Source organism: Podarcis tiliguerta (genome assembly GCF_965153285.1).
Source record: "Podarcis tiliguerta genome assembly, chromosome: 12".
Taxonomy (NCBI): domain Eukaryota; kingdom Metazoa; phylum Chordata; class Lepidosauria; order Squamata; family Lacertidae; genus Podarcis; species Podarcis tiliguerta.
The window spans coordinates 21,030,544-21,051,835 of record NC_139545.1 but is presented as its reverse complement, the minus strand read 5'-3'; the positions used below and the strand labels follow the sequence as shown (position 1 = coordinate 21,051,835).

Genomic DNA, 21,292 nt, shown 5'->3' with positions numbered 1-21,292 from the left:
TGTTAACTTTTCCTTCCATCTGTCTTTTTGATGTGTCTGAATTAATGCGTGTGCATTCATCTCAGTTATAGAAAGGCTGTCACTGTGGCAATATTAACTGCTTACAGGAAGTATTTAATTGTGTAACTTGTTGACTACGTTTGTTTCATTTCTGTATCTCCTCTGAAGCCAGTTTTGTATGTTCATTATCGCGACTTGAACTAAACATTACAGAACTCCAGCATGCTGGCTGAACATTTAAAATCAAGAACTCATTTGTTATCTGAGATACTATGGGTATATTTTGTGAGGCACAATTCAGATAACTTTTCCTGGGAAATGATGCTTTTAGAGAGAATTTGCACTCAAGATATTAGACTGGATGCAAGACTGCATTTCGGAGGGAAATTATTTTCCACATAGAAATTCCACTAAATTGAACAATTATTTTTCCTGGAAATCTAAAACCATCTTCTTTCAAGAGTTATTTACACATGTTTTGCGTCCAAGTATGGAAAGATGATGGGACTTTCCAAAAGCAAAGGGAAGTTAGCTTTACAAAAGTCAGAGTAAGGGAATGCTCTCCATAATCAGACTCAACAATGTCTAGAATCAGTATGCATTGATACCACATGGTACCAATATTCTATTAACTGTATTTTTTTGTCTTTACTGATAGGGAATACAGAAAGCATATAATTTGTGTGAGTGCTATACAATATAACTTGATATTTAAATCTTCCGTGGATTTATCTAATCTTTTTCTAAACTCAATATGGCTGTTATGACATTGTGTTGGAGATTTCCACTAGTCAAGAAAGTACTTTTCCTTGTTTGTTTTAAACCTGTTCTATTGTTCAAACTCTATTGAAACATGTAATCTCTCTTGCCCTTTTCCACTCAGATAATGATTTTATTTATGTGATATCAGCTTAGTAGTCCTTCTAGCAGTTTGCTTTCTAACTTTTTCATGTTAGACCAAATCCACTGAAATCATGGCCACAATATTTTAGCCCCGTCCATCAATTCTCTCCTTGTGTGAAAGGTTTACTGTGTGTGCTTGATCATTCCGCCCCTGCTCGCATCTGTTCTGTTCTAAAATATGGGGTGTCTAGAACTTTTCACAGGGCTGAGCCTGACAATGTACACTGTAATCCTCTTCATGTGTTCAAAAATGTATTACTGAGTTCCTAGGTGCTCTGACCTTTCCTGGGACTGGATAGTGCAGAAAGAAGGTACTAAATACGTTTCATGCACCTATGGTAGAAAGAAGATACAGTTAAAATAATATAGTAACACATTACTTGCATAATTTTAATATTGCTGTTTTTGTTGTTTTGTGATTTCTGTAGTTTTTAATTTAGTTTATTATGTCAGGGGGTATTTACATTCAGGGGGTATTTACATTTTAATTACATTTTAATTCAGGGGGTATTTACATTTTAATTTTATTTTTCTTGTAAACCACTCTGGATATGATTGAAGGGGGCTGGAGGAAACTCCTGAGAGTCCCATGGACTGCAAGAAGATCTAACCTATCTATTCTGAATGAAATCAGCCCTGAGTGCTCACTGGAAGGACAGATCCTGAAGCTGAGGCTCCAATACTTTGGCCACCTCATGAGAAGAGAAGACTCCTTGGAAAAGAACCTGATGTTGGGAAAGATTGAGGGCACAAGGAGAAGGGGACGACAGAGGACGAGATGGTTGGACAGTGTTCTCGAAGCTACCAGCATGAGTTTGACTAAACTGCGGGAGGCAGTGGAAGACAGGAGTGCCTGGCGTGCTCTGGTCCATGGGGTCACGAAGAGTCGGACATGACTAAACGGCTAAACAACAACAAATAAAAATACCTACAATCAATCAATCAAGTTATAGATTCCTCATTTATAAACAGAAATCATTACTCATGGAATTAGGGCTGCACAACACTTCTAAAAGTAGTTTGCCAATTTATGCAATCTTACATTCAGTTAGGAATGTTGCAAAGCCTATTTTCTTTTGCTTGGAGTTTTGCAATACATATAGTAGGTGTGCTGTATGACCTGGATAATGACAAGGAGCTATATCATTACCGCCTCAATGAAGCAAAGCTTTTCTACTCATGTACACAGGGTAGATAATCTTTCAGCTGATCTGGGAGTTATGTGTAAGAGCATGTTCTTTAACTGCACTTTTAGTCAGCAGTCTTTAAGAACACCATCATTTCCTGACACTATCTTGGAGTTCTCCCAATTCCATGGGAAGCAAAATTCAGCAGGTGCAGCTCTCCCCTTTACTGCATGTCCATGCTGGTAAGAAGTTATACCTACACAGTTTCTACCTTTAAATGAAGCACATCTGCCAGGAAAGGTGGCAGCCTTCTGGTGTAACTTAGTAAAGCTGTAGCTTTCATATTTCACATTAAGGGTTTGTTTTTGTTTTTGTTTTAAAAAAAAAGGCAATTCACCATTTATCTGTACAGTAAAAATTACCTCAACTGTTACGCATTACATATTGCAAGTTTTCTGTATTTTTTCTTTTAAAATTATTGTTGTTTTATTCAACAGGTAACCATTTTATTTTATATTTTGTACTGGTGATCAGTCCTCTTCTGCTACAAGTGTGCATGCGTGCGTGTGGAAATAAAGTCTAAGTAAATAAATAATATATCCATTAAACTCCCCCCCCATTGTTTTCTGGAATCCCCCTAAAATTTAGGTCCAGAATCTTACCCATTAAAAAATAACATGGGGCGTACTTTGATATGTGAAGTTTCTTATCCAAACTGTACCGACGCTATCCCCACGATGCGAGATATTTTATTTATCAATTTATTTGGCACATCTGTATCACGCTCTTCAGCCAAAAAAAGGCCCCTAGAGTTGCTTACAATGGAAGTAAGGCAAGTCCCCCTATCAAACAACGTTGTTTTTTTTAAAGGCACACAAGGGGAAAGGGACAGGGAGGGATGAGGAAAACGAAAATCAAAGCTCAAAACACGGAACAAAAACAGCTGTTCCTATTTCGACTCCCAGGAGACAAGGGGCAAGGAAGGCGGTGCCTGGCAGAGCTGGGCCTCCAGGGAAGCTGATGAAACGAGATTGGGGAAACAAGCGCCAGGCCCCGCGTCGTGACGTCATCCGAAGCCAGAGAGGCCGGTTTCTCGGCGCCCCTCCTCCCACAATCCCTAGCGCGAGCCCTCCCGGAGCGCCTCCCTCCGGCAGCAACGGCCTGTCGGGGGTCGCGTGACAGCGCAGAGCAGGAAGTGATACGAGGGCGGGCGCGGTGACGTGGCAAGCGGCGGCGGCTGCGCAGGCGCAGGAAGTTGCGTGCTTTTGTGTTTTGGTCCAGGAGGAGGAGGGAAAGACGGAAGTTGGAGGCCGCATCCCCTCCTTTCCCCCCCTCAGCAGCCTCAGCGCACCGTGAGGTACCGGAGCATCCTAAAGCCCTCATATCCCCTCACCTTACCCACCCGCAACCGGAAGGACCAGGCGCTCGCCGGCTCCTCTTCAGTCAGACACTCGCCGGGGGGCGGAAGTGGCGAGGAGGCCGCAGCTTCCCGTCAGGGCCAGGTAACGACTCGGTGGGGCCGGCCGGCCGGGGTGCGGTATGGCGGGGCGTGGGGGAAGAGACGGAAAAGCCTTAACGAAACAGGCCCGGACCCCCCCCCCCCCCGCGCGCGCGCTTTTCGCTCCTTCCTCATTTTCTCCTCACCGCCCCTTCCTTCCGACAGCGGCGCCCCGAATCCGGCGGTGTCGTCGTTTTTAAGTCGGCCGGATTCTCCTTTCCACCCTCAAAATGGCGCCCCCGTTTCTCCCACTTCCTCTTATTCCCGGGCCAGCGAGTGAGGCGGGGCCGGTGGGAGAGTCGTCTGGAGGAATGAATGGGGAGGGCCGCCCGGTCCGGGAGCGACTGAAGGGTTGGATTTCGGGGTGCGGGGAGGGCGACGCAGCCATCCCGGCTAGCAGAGAGCGAAGCGAGGGAGGGAGGGCTGGCTGGCTTACGGGGCCTCTCCAGGAAAGAGTTAAAAAGAAAAAGCGGCGTGTTTCGCTCTGCAGACTGGCCGGGAGGGAAAGGCAACTCCTTCCTTTCAGGTTTCCCACGCGAATTTTGATGTGCAAAAGGTGTCTAGGTGGAGATAGAATTAAGAAAGTAGCTTGTTTGTTTTATCTCTGTGGACGCTTTGCAGTCCTGGTTTGATTATCCTGTGGTGGCAATGTGAGATCAGGGTAAGAAAAACTTGTTTTTGTGTGTGTGTGTTTTAAATCCAAGCAATTCCAGGTGTATCGGGGCACGATCTCCTGAACAGTTCTTAACATGTGCAGATAGAGACTAGTAGGTATTAACGTTGGCTTCATCTTTTAAAGCTGCTTGAAAGAAAATTTAAGGCTTGAGCAATTTGAATGTAGCACAGGTAGTTACAACATCATCACTTCCAGTTCCTTACTATGTCATTTATATAGCTGTCCATCAGTTATTGACTGAATTGGAGGCAAATCGTTAAATTTGAGCACTTAGAATTAATATGTGTCACCCACTTCTTTGGTTGGTTGGTTGATCAATGTCTGGGATGTACATGTAAACTGCAGTAATGTTTAAAACAGCTTAAGTGGAAATCCCTTTATTTTAAACTGTTTCAGATACTTTGTGTTGTTCAAATCTGTTAATTTATGTAAAGATTTGTTTCTGTGCAATAAGGAGTCTGCAGCTACAATGCAATGTGTATGTGAATAGTCAGCAGACAAATGCATTAGATATCTATGTAAAAGTATTGAGTAGTTGATAACTTGTTGGGCGCGCACTTCGTTTTCTCATACAAACTCATTTTGTATGCAGTAAAATTTACCACAAATAACAATGTGAAGCACTACTCTAATAAACTAGTAATTCTTTGAGAGTTAAAATATTGAGAAATAATTTAGAACATATACAAAGCACAGAAATAACAAAGTTACAATTTCATACTTTACTGAACAATTCCATATATTAAATAAACAACAAATGATATCTTCCTAAACACACTTAGGTAGCAATCACATGTACAGTAAAGACTGAATTGCTTGAAACTGACTTCTGAATAAAAATGCACAATATTAGGTTGCATAGCACCAACTTATTAGTGAATTTGGATGAAAATTTTTCATGTATCCCTCCAACTTGGGCCCCTATTTATATCTATTTTCTTACACACAGGAATCCCATTGTTTTTTGTCCCTCAATGAAATGGTATTATCAGAGGCTCCTCCTGCTATTTTATGATGTAGTGTACAGTACTGATTGATTTATCACAGTTTGGTAATTATTTTCATATACGTATTTAAACTTGAAAATAGTTAAGAAGTATTCAATGCTGCATTAACAAGTAAACTAATATTAAAGCTGGACATTTTGATAAGAGTTACAGCAGCTTTTCATTTTAACTACTTGCCAGATATTCCATGCAGGTCAGGCTGTGGGTTGATGGAGGAAGAATGGCCTCTTCTGTCCTTTATCTGCCACTTGCTTGGTCTCCATGCTGGCCACGAAGGAAGCGAAGCCACTTATTCCTTGGCCAGCAGGAAAGAGCAAGAAAGTGGAGAAGGGACATAGAATACCATGTTCCTCCTTTACCAGCTTGCTTGGCTTCCATGAATCCTCTTCCTTCCCAGTCATCACATGTCCAGCATAGAAATGAAGAGGGCTGGTGGACGAGGCAGGTAACATTATGTCCCCCCGCCCACCAGGTGATTGCATTTTTAAAGTGCAAATGATTTTACTAACCTGCTTTTTACTTCTAAGAGGGGCTTGCAAAGGAGAGATGGAGTTCTCAATTATCCATCAGCCTCATGAATAAATAAGCAAATGAGTGTAAAATATTGCAAGCTAATAACTGACAGTTGTATTGTAATCCTAAATCATGATAACGTTATAAAAATATTTATTTTCCCAATATATGGAGAACGTTTGGCATTCATATGAATGCCAAAGTATATCTGAAATTAGAAATAGTACATCTGTAAGTCCAGATATTTTGTTTCTTTTTATGAAACATCATCTTAGAAAACATTGTAATTTTGTTCCACTCTATGTGGGTGCAGGGCATCATCTAAGTCAAGGGTACACAACCCACGGCCCTCCAGATGTTGTTGGACCACACCTCCCATCAGCCCTGGTCACTGGCTGTGCTGTCTGGGGCTGATGGGAGTTGTAGCCCAGAAACATCTGAAGGGCCACAGGTTATGCACCCCTGACCTAAGTTAGGTATGGATGGCTCACTAGTAATTTTTTCTCTTTCTCAATTCCTCTTGCACCCTACAATTCATTTCTAAATAAAGATGGCTAGCTAGGCCTGAGCGATATATTGCCCATGACCGCTATGAGGAGCAGACCGTAATGTTGGCCTCATTCAGTGGTATATCGCTAGTGAAACCACTACTGTTCCCGAGACCCTATGCTAGAGATAGTCAAGAATTCCTTCCTCCAGTGGGTGCTGCTAACAGAGGGACTCAGGAGTGGCAGCGGTTTCACCAGCAATATATCGCTGAGTGAAACCATCATCCCACTCTGCCCTCATACAGCACAAGGCACCACTACAGCTTGTTCCTCCCTCTGCATCTTTAAACTGCTCGACTGAGGAGTATGCAGCAGCCCTTGCCTCAGTCGAGCAGTTAAAGGAGCCCCCATCCCAGTGCCACCTCCCACAAGTCAGAGGCGGATTGGGGGTGGGGCTCTGTGAAACTGCTCAGCTGATGCATGGTTGCCGCTCCCCGCAATGAGTAGTTAAAGGAGCCCAGATGCTCGGCCTACTCCAGGGCTGGGGGGAGAACACCAGGGCTGCCTCAGCTGTGGAGGGGGAACCTTCCCATTCCCCAGCTGAGCTCAAATAAGCTGCTTTGTCCTAGCCCAAAAGCATCTGGGTGAAACCACCTCAGCTCTCAAGCAAGGTGAGAGCTGGGGCAGTGTCACCTGGTGTCTCACGGGCAGAGGCCAATGCATCTTGTTTTTTCAACATCACGGTATATCATCAAAACTGTGATGTTTGACTGGTGATACACCGCAGTGTTGAAAAGGTGATATCGCCCAGCCCTAAAGAAGGCAGGGGGAATCTATAACCCCTTTTAATCCCTATTTTTTTCTGTAAAGAAGTATAACCAGGAGCACAAAAGCTGAAGTATTAGCAATCATTGGTGATAATTGCAGTGTTTGCTTGGGTAGTTTTCCCTCTTCTGCTCATAGGGCAGTTGGTTGTAAATCACCACTGTGCGGGGGGGGGGGGTGACTGTATGAACAATGTTTTTCTTTGGCCTTCAGATTATCAATACAGTCATACCTCAGGTTACAGATGCTTCAGGTTGCACGTTTTCGGATTGCGCACCACGCTGAATTCAGAAGTAATGGAACAGGTTACTTCCGGGTTTTGGCGCATGCGCAGAAGTGCTAAATCACGCTATGCACATACGCAGAAGCACCAAATTGCGACTCGCACGCACACAGACGCGGCACTCCTGGTTGCAAACGCTGCGGGTTGAGAATGTGCCTGCCGCATGTATCACGTTTGCAACCCAAGTGTCCACTGTATTTCATTTAGATTTTCATTGAGGTAAGCAGGAATGAAGCATCAAATGAGAAAGTTGGATATGCAAGCATTTAGTAACTGAATTTGAATAATTTTGAGTGGTTGTTATCCAGTGATTTGGTGAAACTGCAGTATTTAATAACATGGTGTAATATTTTAAGATAGGTTAGGAGCAGACGGCCATCTTTTCAGGAATGTTTGGAAATGCCTCTGTAGTTGTAACAAACAAGAGAAGTTGGTGCATTCTTTTTCCTTGTTTACATTTTGGCATTGAGTTGAAAAATAAGAAGAGCAACAGGTTTGCCCATTGTTTAATATTTATCTTGTGTACACTTTTAAGACTTACATATTTTTGTTAGAGGAGCTACATAAAGAAAAGTAAGCATATATAGTCTTATTAAAGTCAGAGCATTATAAAGATTAAAACATTTAATCAGCACATTTCTTTTAATTTATCAGGACTTAAAATATCTAACATTTGACTTCTGTAAATGCAAGGAATATTGATTCTTTTTTTTTTTTGCAGAAATTGTCTAAAGGACTTTTCCTATAAAAGATTGAAATGTAGTACTAAACACTTCATTTAAAATTTAATAAATAAAATTAAGTTGTCTGGTATTCAAATAGCTGCTTAGGCTCATGAAAGGAGCTTGTGATAATAAAAGCTGCTCTTCATGCTTTACAACAAACTTCCTTTTCAATTCCCCTCAGTTTTAAAAGCTATTTATTTGACTTATGACATTTGAGTTGGGGTGGCGTTATGGTTGCAGGCTGTACTAAGCTCACTAGCTGCAAAATTCTTTGTATCTTGATAATGGTTTATGTCCTTCTCAAAGAAGCTTAAGGTGGAGCAACCAATTTTATGGAAACAGAAGTTAGCAAGAAATTGTAAAATATTTAGTAAGCATTTTAAAATGCTGCAGGAATAACCAGTTTGGCCAAAGTAGAAAGTTTTATGGTATCGCCAGAATACACGCACACTTGGAACATTGGTGGAGCTTGGGACAAAGGTTTCCACCCATTGGGAATGCTACTTTTATGTGGTATTCGGACTTGTTAGCTGTATGTTGTATGTAAGCTAAGACAGTGATCAGGCAAAGGGCAGAAGGTACTAATAGGATTCAAGCTTGTTATATTACTTGAAATCAAAACATGAACCTTGATTTGTGTCAATAACGTATGGCAGGGTGGTGGTGCCTGAACACTCCACTATCTGGAGGTGCATGCCTGGGGATCCTTGGCTCTTGTCAGTTTTCACACACTAGCAACAGATCCTGTAGAATTCTATCCATTATATTTTATCTGCACAATCAGAATGAATTTCAGGAACCAAAAAGTCGTATTGAAAAATACGGTTTTCAAGCTGTCTGGCCCCAGATTGGCAAATAGCTATTCCATTTTGGCATCTGTAAACCTGTTTAAGGAGCCATTTGGTGCCTAGCTTATATATCTGAGCTTCTGGCACTGGACTGTGTACAGATGATGAACCATGGGGTGATGTACTCTCAGCAACTTGTCCACATCAAGACGGTTGGACTGGAATGGTTTTTAAGGGCAGTTTCATATAAAACAAGCTACAGTCGTCAATTCTCATGGTTATAAAGGCATCACTTATTACATTTTTATTTCACCTTATCAGAACTTTGGGCTGCATACAGGGTTGCCATTCTCAGCCCTTGTTTCTTCAAACTTAATCAGTGTAAGTTTATGGTTGAGTGGAGGCTGAATCTGGGTTTTCTTGGTACTGGTCCAACACTCTACCCACTACACCAAACTGGTGACCTATGAATGATGATTGTTGACCTAATCCATATCTTAGAGATGTTCACAACCATTCACCAGGCACATTGTGTAAAAGTATGTTTCTGCAGTCTGGACTTTGTGATTCGGTGATGGCTCCAAGAGCACCCACAGCTGAGAATCTATATAACTAGGAGGATTGAATACTATCTATTATTATTTTTACCCCTCAAGTTGCAGTATTTGCTGATCATTGCTCCTTCCAAGTGTAAGCTTGTTTTGTGCATTTTGAAAGTAGGAATGAATAAGGCAACACAAACTTTTAGGTGTAAGACTTATAGCAGTCTTAATTGAAATCCATACACGCAAGCAAGATATCTTTATTTATTTATTTATTGAATTAATATACCACCATATACCATAGGTTTTTAAAGCCCTGTTTCCAATGTTGCAGTACTCATTTGTCAAACAATAAACTCTGAGCTCTTAAAATTATTATATGTATTAGTATAGAAATTTGTAGTATGGTCTAGAGATCCAGATAGAAAACAGCTAAGCTATTCATGTTTTTAGTAGGAAACGTCTATGTTGGAGCTGAATAGATGTTTCTCAGGTGAGCTGGGTTTTGCTAACCTGCTTGACAAGGATGAAGCTATATAAAGGAAAATGTTGTTGTTTGAGGTTGAGGAAACCATTTCATTCTTTCAAAGTTACAAGTAACCATTACGATAAGTGGAGAAGCAACCAGAGTCTTGTTACACCCATCCTTTCAGTATAGTATCAGTTTCATTTTGTCCAGGATATAGAAAGGTGCCACTGAGCTGAGTAAGGCCTGATTAATGCAGAACAGGATGTGAAATAGTTGACGATCCAGTGGAATAATTCTTAAGCAGTCAGACAGGATTTATATGCAGTGTTTATGTTGACTCTGGAATATGTCCCACTGCATTAAATGTTTAAATGGCAAGTGTCCTTCCAGCATTTACTGCCAGAGGCTGTGGGAGACATAAGCAGTCCCATGAGGAAACTCTGTGCTGTAAAGGACTTAACATCAGGCTACTTAGGCACTTGTATACCAATATTATTTCCTAAGAGACCTGCTGTGGTCCAGAGGTTCAGCATCAGAGTGGCAGTTAAAAGATTTTAGAACTAGGGGAATGCTTGTAGCACTTTTTTGACAGCAGTTTGTATACCCAGCAACAGAGAAAAGCTGTGAGAGACCAAAGCAGCAGTCCTCTGTGGAAGCCCTGGCCTATGTGAGACCTAATATCCAACTACTCTTAATCAGTAATTTCTAGGAGATTCAGCTACAGAGTGAAATTGGAATATATAAGAACTAGAGATCAAACCATATACACCTTTGCCTTGCCCTAAAAATTATCGCCTTTTAAAAGTATTTTAAATATACTGTAAACCACTTCAGCAAGTTCAGTTAGTAGGCAGGATTTAAGTACAATGAATGGGCCTTCCATCCTCACGAATATTTAGTCACAAATAGCTGTGTGTGTTTTAAAAGGTAGCTGATGATGACCAATCCAGGATCCAGAGCATACCACAGTCCACATGAAAATGGTAGTGAATATTAGCTGGGTTTAGGCAAAGACGAGAACCTTGTTGGCACCACAGAACAGCGAGGATGGGCTTGGTCCTCATGGCTGCTGTTTTCAAATTTGGCAGACATGTTAAATGTGACCTTGCATTTTCTTGTTTGCAGTGACATAGTATCATAAAGAAACCTTATGTAGGTAGGGGTATAATTAGAATGACTAGCTGGCTCTACCTCATTTTTCATGTTCTTGCTGCCCTCCACATGTTGGAGGACAAGTGTCTGTGGCAGGCATTCTGCCGTATGTGTGGAGACTTGCTGTACAAGTTAGAATCCTGATCTGGAATGTGTTGTGACTGTTATGCAGGGTTACTGTGCTGATGTGACATATAGAATGCTTGTCATCACACAAATGTGGCAGCCCCCCACACTTTAGGAAATGCCACCTAATATTCATGGGCAAGGGGCAACTATTTCTACTCCCTCCTAGCATGTTTGTGGAAGCACTTTGAATGTGATCATCTGGATTTTGAACAAACACTTGTTGAAACTGTTGTCGTTCTGTGAATATATTGCAGAAACAATTTATATATTTGTTCACACAGTATTTAAAGTTGCAGGCTGCATTAAAACAATTAGGATTTGAATTTGATACTGTTTCTTAGATCAACAAATTATTATTCTTGTGAATTATCTTTTTTAAAGTTGGGGCATGCGTGAGAATTGGTAACCAGAGGGTAGACAATGACAGATGAGTTAGGGGAGAAAGTGGGTATTTCTGTAGAAGTTGCTATGTAGAGCAGGTAGAATTTAGTTGGCAGAGAAACTGGAAACCTGTACTAACACGCAGGGGGTGGAGGGAATGTGGTCAGTGAAAAACTTGCTATCCCTCTGCTTACTCAAGTCTTTTGCCAAATGTCTCTAACAGGGTTTTTGGTTAGTACACCAAAGTTGCTGTGTCTGCAATCTACGATAAAGCAGGCTTGTTGCAGCAACTGATAAGTTCCTGTGCAAACCAGCTCTGTTGGATCAACTTGCAAAGAGACCTGATAAATGGTGTGGCATAGCAATTCAGGTTGAGCCACATTTGGGCCAAAGGAGAGGGGAATTAACAGATCATCCACCCCCCTTAACATTATTGGTCCTCCCATAAACATTCTTGGTCCTCTACCAAGTACATTCCCTTGGAATACCACTTGTAGAGGGCTGAGTTATTGAAGTTCATGGTCAGTTGACTTCAGTCTGTCAAAAGATGAGAGACTCCCAGACCAACCTACCCAACTCTTTATCTCCTTATTCTACCCTATTCCTAGCACATACTCATCAGCCTCTGTTGTTGGGCAAGCTGAAATGGTCAGTGCTATAACATGTGCATTAGAGAAAGATTTCTTAGCTATTTTGTATATTCCAGTCCCAGTGACAATACAGCCTGTGGAGTCCACCAGATAGGCACCACTGCTATCCACAGAGACAGTCAAGGTCTGCATTAGTGTGCCTGAAGCTATTTTTAATGTGAATAAAATAGTTAACGGGTCACAAGAGCTTCCTTAGTTGTGAGGTTGTTAGTTGGCACATTATGGTTATATGATGAACCTTAATTCCATCTACTATGAGGGATACAATGTCCAGCATAATTGAGATAATCTATCTATGCTGAGGGGGATCATTCTCTTCTGAGGACTGCTAAAATGTAACAGTCAATTTATGAATTGCTGTGAACATGAACAGAGTAGAGTAGACCAGGCAAGGTCCGTTTTGGGGGCCTGTCGATTTAATCCGGCCCCCGTGGTAGTATTTTGCCCCCTCAACAACTTCAATTCTAAAAAAAGCTCAACAGCTCTCACGCATGTTCACTTCATCAAATCTGGCCCTCTTTGAAAAAAGTTTGGGCACCCCTGGAGTAGACGCATACCTAATTTGGATGGATATATTTTATTGCCTAACAAATGTGCCTAACAATTTTATTGCCTAACAACAACAAAAATGTGGTCACTAATTTCTGAATACTGTTTTGTGAAACAGGTTATTTGAGTTGAAGGCACATCGAGGTTCACATCCTGGAATCGTCTTTTTAAGAATCTGAAACAAGGGACTCCTTTCTAGTTTGGACATGGCCAACCGAGGAGCAACTAGACCCAATGGGCCTAATGCTGGAAATAAAATATGTCAATTCAAGTTAGTTCTTCTGGGAGAATCTGCAGTTGGCAAATCAAGTCTGGTGCTTCGTTTTGTAAAAGGCCAGTTTCATGAGTTTCAAGAGAGTACGATTGGAGGTGAGAAAATGTTGTGTATCTATGTATATTACTGTATATTTATTGGGAATTGTTACTGCTGTCAATTGTTACTGCTGCAAACATTGCACAAGCAAACTTCCCCTTCTCTCTCCTCCCTTGCTGTAATCCTCCCCATGCCACCAAATTTGCTCTAGAAGGCCATCCAAAGCAGATTTTAATGTGGGGTACATTCCATCAAAGATTTCTTGTTTTGATGGCAAGGCGGACCTGTTGTATTTTATCCAGTGCTTTAGTTATTTTTATTTGTCCCATATTTTTGTTATGCTGTGAATATTGCATATTCTTGAATTTTTCTGTTGATTAAAAGGTAACTTTTAATTTTATTTAAGCTTCTGCTGTAACAGGTTTGTGCAAGCTTGAGTTGTGTAGAAATCAAGGTGTACACATACAGCACTCTTCCCCATTGTGATGCCCCTTAGTGTGTCCTGGCTGCAGGGTTGAAGACATGGAGGGCGCCAGGTTGTTGAAGCCAGTCTACAGCTGACAACAGATACTTGCATTAAAGTTTTTGAAAGACGGGGTAAATGGGTTTAATAGCTCACTCATAGATAGTAAGATAGGAAACTTCCTAGTGTGAGGTGGTGCTTTGTGTGCAAAATGTAGTATTGTTCTTTCTTTTAAAAGCAGTTGCCTCCTTCATTGTGGAACTACAGTTTCTGCATAAAGATCTGGGCTAGTTGTGGCATGGGTATATGAGCTCATATCTACTTTAATTCGTATTCAGCTTATTTAAAACTAGATGCTGCCTAACACCTGTAAAAAAAGGTAAAGGACCCCTGGATGGTTGAGTCCAGTCAAAGGCATCTAAGGGGTGTGGCACTCATATTGCTTCAGGTCGAGCGTTTGTTGGTATGCTGTTCATTGTGTTCCTGAAAACAGCTGTAAGTCTGAAGTCCTGTTGTGCTGCCCTCTGTATGCCAACCACTATATAACGCCAAGGTCACAGGTTCAATCTCTATATGAACCAGCTGCATATTCCTGTATTGCTAGATGATCCTTGAGGTCCCTTCTAACGCTACAGTTCTATGATTCTACGATATACAACAGCATTTGTGAGGTGATTTGTGGCTAACTTGTACTTCCCAAGATATTTAAACTCTGCCAGAAGGCTTTGTCTGTTTCAAGAACCCATCATACCTCTCAGACTTAAGGCTTGTATGTTGTATATGTGACCAGGCTTTCCTGATTAGAGCAACTGTAGTATCCTACCTAATTGTTTTTTCTTGGCTTTGTTTTTTGCAGTCTTCAGACAACTAGACCATAAAAATGTACATAATGAACATATGATTTTAGTTCAGTTCATTCATTCATTTCCAGCTTTGTATTCTCGTTATAAAAAGCACACCTAGACATTCCGTTGTTGCATCCATAACCACCTGGGTGCAGTTTAGCTCCTAGCTTTCATGTCATGTTAGACCCCAATAACATCAGGAGAGCCACAATTTTGCATACCTGTTTTCCCCTACTGCTCCTTCCTCCCTGCAGCCCACAGTGTCCCCTTCAAATCTGTTCCTGCAGATCCTGAACTGATTTGGAGTGGCACTGGGGGCTGCATTGGGGGTGGGAATCTGTGGCTCTTGTGATTTTGCTACCTCTTTCCCTCACCATTGCTCATATATGCTGCAGTTGATGGGAGTTGGGAGTCAACATCTGAATTCCACTCACTATATTCATCTCCTGGCAAAAAGAAAAAAAGAATGTTCTACATATGAAAACATTTCTTTCGTTTTCTACTGCAATGTAGGATTGTGATTTATTGTATGTTGTACACTTTAGATGTTTTTTAACGTTAAGTGGTTTCCAGATAAAATAAAAAGTAATGAGCATACGTAGAGTCACAAACCCTATTGCTTTCTTTTCTCTTTAGCTGCTTTTCTAACACAGACCGTATGTCTTGATGACACAACAGTAAAATTTGAGATTTGGGACACAGCTGGTCAAGAACGATATCACAGTTTGGCACCAATGTATTACAGAGGAGCCCAGGCAGCTATAGTTGTATATGATATTACCAACGAGGTAATGTGTGAACTAAACTGAATGAATCTGCTTAGTTTTTTAGTGTTGCATTTGTTATTGAGGTATTCGTGAATTGTTTTTTTAAAGGGGAAATTCTTAATAGTTCTGTTTTTATGTTCTGAGTTTAATTTACGGCCAGTTTCTGGCTGACTGATTTGTTTTTGTTTGTTTGTTTCTTTTGGGATAACTATATTTTTGGTATACCTTTCATAATGTAGGTTGATTCTTTAGCAGAGTTTCATGGATTGTTTTAAAACTCGTATTTTATTTTAAATTTGTTGAATCCTGTTTTGATTTTGTATAAAGTAAAATAATCATAATTTAAAGGCTGCATTATGAAGCTTTATCTAAATAGTAATCTTTAGTCATCTTCAAAATTCAATTGATGCAAAGAGGATTTCCTCCTCAAGTAAATATAAGTAAAATTTAGGGGTTTGCTAATTAAAATTGTTGTAGCAAAAGGGGTATGGAGAGAAGGGATAATATTATTATGTGCTTTTGGGTAATGAGCGCCCACCATTGCTCTTTTTCTAAATTCTGATTGTGGTATAAACCAATGAAGGTGGAAAAGAATAAATGAGCTTTTTTCCCTTTCTTTAAATGATTAACAGGAATCCTTTGCAAGAGCAAAAAATTGGGTAAAAGAACTCCAGAGGCAAGCAAGTCCTAACATTGTAATAGCTTTAGCAGGAAATAAAGCTGATTTAGCTAACAAAAGGGCTGTAGATTTTCAGGTAAGTTATGTCTCTTATATTTGATTAGAAGTTCTGGTTTTTCTGGAATATTATACAGAACTTTAAAGCCCCCTCAGTCATGCTATTGTTTTGCTGCAGGTCTTTGGCAGCACTGACCTTTTATTTTGTTAACTTGTGTTGTTCCTACTTCGCTTGCTTTGGAAACCACACACACAAACTTGGGAATGCAAGTGGTTTAGAAAGCAAGCTGTTTTAAGGATTTATTCTACCAGATAATTTATGTGAATGTTACAAGTGAAGGGGGGCAGCACAACCTTCTTTCTCACATAAATCAATATATAATGGTGTAGGCAGATCTGAAGAGTATAGTGTTCTCCTGTGAAGGGATGGCAGTTTGCAGTGGGGTAAGTTGAACATTATGTTTGTACGAGGATCTGGAGTTAAGGCTCCATTCATTCATGAATCAGATAGTGGGCCTGTTTAAACATCACAGTCTCCCTAACAAGGTTATTGAATGTATGGAAAAGGGGGGGAAATACCTGTGTGTTAACTTTTAATTTGAATATAAACGCAATATGTTTAGTGAAAACAATATTGGTTGGGTCTGATACTGCTTCTCCAGTGCATACACTGGAATGCCAGGGATTGAATCTGGAACCCTGTGCATGCAAAGCAGATAACTCTACCACTGAGCCTTATTCTGAAAAAGTTCAAGCCGTAAAAACCTGGAAAATGTCCCTGCACACACAGTGGTTATGGGAGGGGCACATCCTTCTTTCATTCCCTATGTAAGCATTTATATGGCTCCTTCTATTAACTGCTTTAAAGGAAGGGTGGACAATTTATTACTGAGGGAAGCATCAACATTAGATTGAGATATGCAAGTTTGCTGCTAATTTGAATACATGCAAAATATATTCATGAATTTAGCAAATAGCAAATTTGCTAGTGGTCAAGTTGTGTGTCTTCTACAATATTCTTTCCTAAAATGGGCAATTTTAGGAAAAATTCCAGTGTTTTGTCAAATATTTATATGTTGAGAATAGTTAGTTTGACTTTAGACTTGCCTCTCTGGAGAATGTTACTGCTAGCCTTCAGTCTCCTTTCCAAACCTGTATTTGTAGCCACAAATGTTAGAAACATGACTTTTGCAGAACTGACACAAGTAGCAACTGCTGCAGGCTTTCATTGTCTTTCATGGATGGTGTGTTATTCAGCATAAGCTGGTTTTTCTTTCATTGTATTTTAGTGAAGGCCCACTTAACTCTGCAAAGTGCATTTCTTTTAAGATGCATTCTGAGCCAGAAAGATAACTAATTTATGTAAAGGTACTTCTTTCTTTGGTTGGAGGCAGGAAGTAGAGGATCCTGAAGTCCTGTTGTGCAAGTTGGATGTTTTCCGATACAGGCAGCACTGTAATGATGTCTGTGTCTTCTAAAGTTGCTGTGATCATAACATGCCTTTTCCATAATAAAAATAGTAGTGTGGAGAGACTTTGCATTCATGAAAAGCTTGTTTTCTGCTCCTCTTTTAAGATTTCTGAATAACTGATACTGATCTTACTGCATAGTCCTATAGCTCTAGATTCCAGCATTAAGATGATGAGCTTTTCTGGGTTCTGGAAAGGTTACTGGTCAGTGTTGGTTGTTTTTTTTTAAGTTTTACTCCTATTTTTCATTCCCACAATTGCTGCACATTTTCATACTCGCCTGTCATTTTTATTACACCAGAATTGTTTAGATTTGTGATTTGCAGTATTTTTGTGTTGGTACAGATTTGTGCAGCAGCCTTTTCAAACCCTAAAGACTGATTTATTTATTTTTTAGGGGGCAGGGAAAAGAGCTTATCAAACCTGGCATGGTGCCATTTAGCCTTTGAAAAGGAAAAGTAGATTCTAAGCTGGCAGCAAAAAAAAATTGCTGTGTATAGTCCACAACTATATGAAGAAATAATAAACTGGTATGCTTAATTTACAGGAAGCACAGTCTTATGCGGATGACAACAGTTTATTGTTCATGGAGACGTCGGCTAAAACATCAATGAATGTAAATGAAATATTCATGGCAATTGGTAAGTAAAGCTTTAATGGAAGGTACATTTTTAAAACATGTTTGTATGTGCTTCATTGAAGAGTGTGGGACTTAATAGCATTCACCAAACAAGTTATCTGATAGTACTGCTTAATGGACCCATTGTTTCTGAGCACTGATTTGTTTACTCAGTAAGCTTTTGCCATTCTAAATCATACATTGTTTGACCTTTTACAATGAACAAACAAGATAAATGGCAGTGTTGAGCAAAATTAGAATATTGTGAAGGAATGTACAAATCTGAAAAGCTTTATTTAGTAATATCAGGGGAATGCAGAATATTGAAAAGAAATGTAGATTTAAGGACCTCAGAGTTATGACACAACTGGTTTTCAGCCCACAATTCTTTTGAGTCTACCAGAAAACAGTACATTTTGTATCATCTGCAGAATGAAGTATATGTTGTCAGCTTGTATTTTACTAAACCGTGGCTTAAATCCCTAATGCCCCTTGAATGTGGAAGGCATTTCTGCTGTTTTTGCATTTGAGGTGGAAGGTTGCTGATTTGCCCTTATATGGTTGCAGGCTACATTGTATGCACATTTTGTGGGTTTTCCGAACCCACATTAGTGGCTTTTTATAGAGCATATAGGGCAGCTGTGGAAAGCAGGGTGGGAAAGCCTGTTGCCTATGGGGACCACCACACGTTTTTCATTAAATCCAGATAAACTCTGAACTTCTTTATTGAGACACTGTATTTGCTCACGTTTGATTTAAACAGAACCAAAACTCACATTGTCCACGTTGTGGGATAACTTCTCCATACTGGTGGGAGTACAGTGTTTTTCCTCTGCTCATTGGAGCTAGTGGAATAGAAAGTCACATATATGTTTTCCATTTTATTCTGCCCTCATTTTATTTGATTCCTTGGAGTAGGCAGTGGTTAAAAAAGCATTTCCTTAATTTCCCCTATTCTGTGAGCAATTTGTAGGAAAATAGCAAGCATTAGAGAAGTGCCCATAGGTTAAAAAAAAACCCCACCACATTTCAGAAGAGCGGAGTAGTTTTTATACTAGGTATCTGAAAAGTTGATTTGGGGTGGGTTGGATGAAAGCAGGCTTCCCCACTCCGTGGTTTTTGTGGGCAGCAATTCATTTTAGTATAAAAAATGGTGTATCAATGGTGCCCCTTGGAGAGTAACCAGCAAGTTAGATGCAGGAACTATAGTTAGGATAGATTGGATAGGGGGTGGGGAAGAGAGAGAGAGACAGACTTTAAGCTTGTGTTCTGGTCAGTTGGCACCAAAATTCACAGAAACTATTAAGTGCAAAGTTGATTTGACATGAATATGGGCATGTGGCGCAGAGGCAGAAGGACTTGAATATCTAGAATTTTCTAAGCAAGCACCATTGCAGAACCAGCAAAAGAGTACAGAACAGACAGGAACAATATTGCACATCGCTTCATCATCTCTTCCTCAAAGGCCTGGTAAATTTATTCCCTCTGATTAGAAGCTCCCCTATCAGCCACAAGAACTGTCTCTCCCAGCCCTGATGTTTTCCATACATGGCAAGGTTTGGGAGAAGTGGATTGTGTTCAGTAGGTTTTCTCCTTCACCCTTATGCCCCCAAATCTCCCCAAGATTTTGAGGCTGAAGGGGAAATGAAAGGGAAAAGTTCCATTGTACAAATAGAACAGCAGGTTTGTATACCACCCTATGGTTTCTGCAGACACACTGCAGTTTTTTAAGGTCCAGATGACTTTGGAGGTCCCTGATTTGGTTTGGGGGGTGATTCAGAGCGGTCTCACTTTGGCGCAGTGAGTCACATACCTCTCCAAATTGGCCTGATTTTACTTAGGATCCTGTGCATACCCTTATGTGCTTGTATAGAATTGTCATTTATTAGATGCGGATGTATGTAGGAAACGCTTACAGAAAAAGTTTTAATGCTAGTTTTTAAAAATTACCTTTCCTTGCAGCTAAAAAGTTGCCGAAGAATGAACAACAGAATGCAGGGGCCAACTCTGTCCGAGGAAGAGGAGTAGATCTTACTGAACCAACACAACCAACTAAGAGTCAATGCTGTAGTAACTAAACCTTCAGCTGCTTTAAACTGTCTTGAATATTCTTCTGCTTCCTAACTTGTTAATAACGAAGGAATTTGGAGTGTTTAACCTGGCCCAATACAGCTTCCAAAATCGAAGAGACTTACAAAATAATCATTCTGTATTAGAAACGACTTTGTCCTAATTTTTAATAACATGCATGTATCACTGGCTGTTACGTTTCAGCAAAAGAGGGGGGAAATGGAAGCTGGATAGACTTGCTTCAGTTGAAAGGTTTATAAACTGTATCACATGTCATTAGGGATAGAGACTGAACTACTCCATGGGTCTGCAGCTAACTGGTTAGTTCCTCAAGCTTTGGATATTGGTTACTGTTAGTGAAATAGAATTGGGATTCTCCCTTTGTGGTATGGGGGGGAAACCCTAACTATAACACACCTTCTAAAGATCCTATAAGCTTATTCACAGTATTTATGCAAAATGTTGTTTATGTGGGTATCTACCATTTAAATATACATTCCACATTTCCATAATGTAACTGCAAAATATGTGCAGCATTAACAATTTTATGGATCCTGTGCTTGCAGAACAATTGGTTTTTAGTTGTTCCACTATATGTAAATGTGTCAACCCAGTTTAAAGTAAAAATCAAGTTTAATTCAATTTTTTCCCCTGTTTATAAAATGGCACAGCTAATGAATTCAACATCTAATGCAAAATTTCCCTCATCATAAACTATTGAGACATGTCCAACAAAAACTAGATATCGTGATTTTGGTTTTAATCACTGTTGACCATAACACAATTATCTTTCCCCTAAGAATAAAATCAGTCAGTGCACTAACAATTATGTACATTCAACTTGATTTTAAATTGGGATATTAATGTACTGTAAATAGGGTACTGCATTGTAGTCTACATCTGTTTAATACTCTGTACTATTTAAGAGTTGCTTAAAAGTATACAATATGTACAGTTACTTTCAAGAGCTAACATTTCTTTTCCCCACATCTCAAGGGGATTAAGTTCTTCCTTAATGGCTAGAACAGTAATAAATGATGCTCCTGTACATGTAACATAAGTACTACTGTCTGTCTGTAATGAAATCTGCAACTTTGTTTTCCAAAGTCCATTTTATTTTGATCTGTCCAGTATATTGCACTAATTCTTTAGTTATTTTCATTATATGAAATCTACCAAGTGTCAGAAAAGATGATTTAATCTATTTAAATGTTGAACTGCTAGCAGAAACTTACATGTGCAGATTGTAAATTTGCAGTAATTGGGCTTAGCAAGGAAAATGACAGTTCACCAGTGTTTAGTTTTATATTGAGGTGCTCAGGTTTGAATAAAGTGGTATAAAAAAGGAAATAATTGTAATCAGTC

General features: G+C 40.0%; 1 protein-coding gene across 2 annotated transcripts; it reads left to right on the top strand.

Annotated features, from left to right (window-relative positions):
• The first annotated feature begins 3,260 nt into the window (after nt 1-3,260).
• RAB5A (RAB5A, member RAS oncogene family) lies at nt 3,261-21,280 on the top strand. 2 transcript variants are annotated; one of them, XM_083405211.1, is made up of 6 exons: nt 3,261-3,532; nt 12,824-13,074; nt 14,963-15,114; nt 15,726-15,848; nt 17,786-17,879; nt 19,820-21,280. In XM_083405211.1, the coding sequence occupies exons 2-6, from the start codon at nt 12,912-12,914 to the stop codon at nt 19,933-19,935; spliced, it is 648 nt and encodes a 215-aa protein (XP_083261337.1). In that variant the 5' UTR covers nt 3,261-3,532; nt 12,824-12,911; the 3' UTR covers nt 19,936-21,280. The 2 variants fall into 2 exon arrangements, with proteins under 2 accessions (XP_083261337.1, XP_083261338.1); XM_083405212.1 differs by having other exon boundaries at nt 3,525-4,189.
• The last annotated feature ends 12 nt before the right edge of the window (nt 21,281-21,292 follow it).

Coding starts and splice junctions, on each gene's coding strand:
- RAB5A (XM_083405211.1), top strand. CDS start 12,912: ATGGCCAACCGAGGAGCAACTAGACCCAATGGGCCTAATGCTGGAAAT. Junction 15,115..15,725: donor TATATGATATTACCAACGAG/GTAATGTGTGAA, acceptor AATGATTAACAG/GAATCCTTTGCAAGAGCAAA. Junction 17,880..19,819: donor TGAAATATTCATGGCAATTG/GTAAGTAAAGCT, acceptor CTTTCCTTGCAG/CTAAAAAGTTGCCGAAGAAT.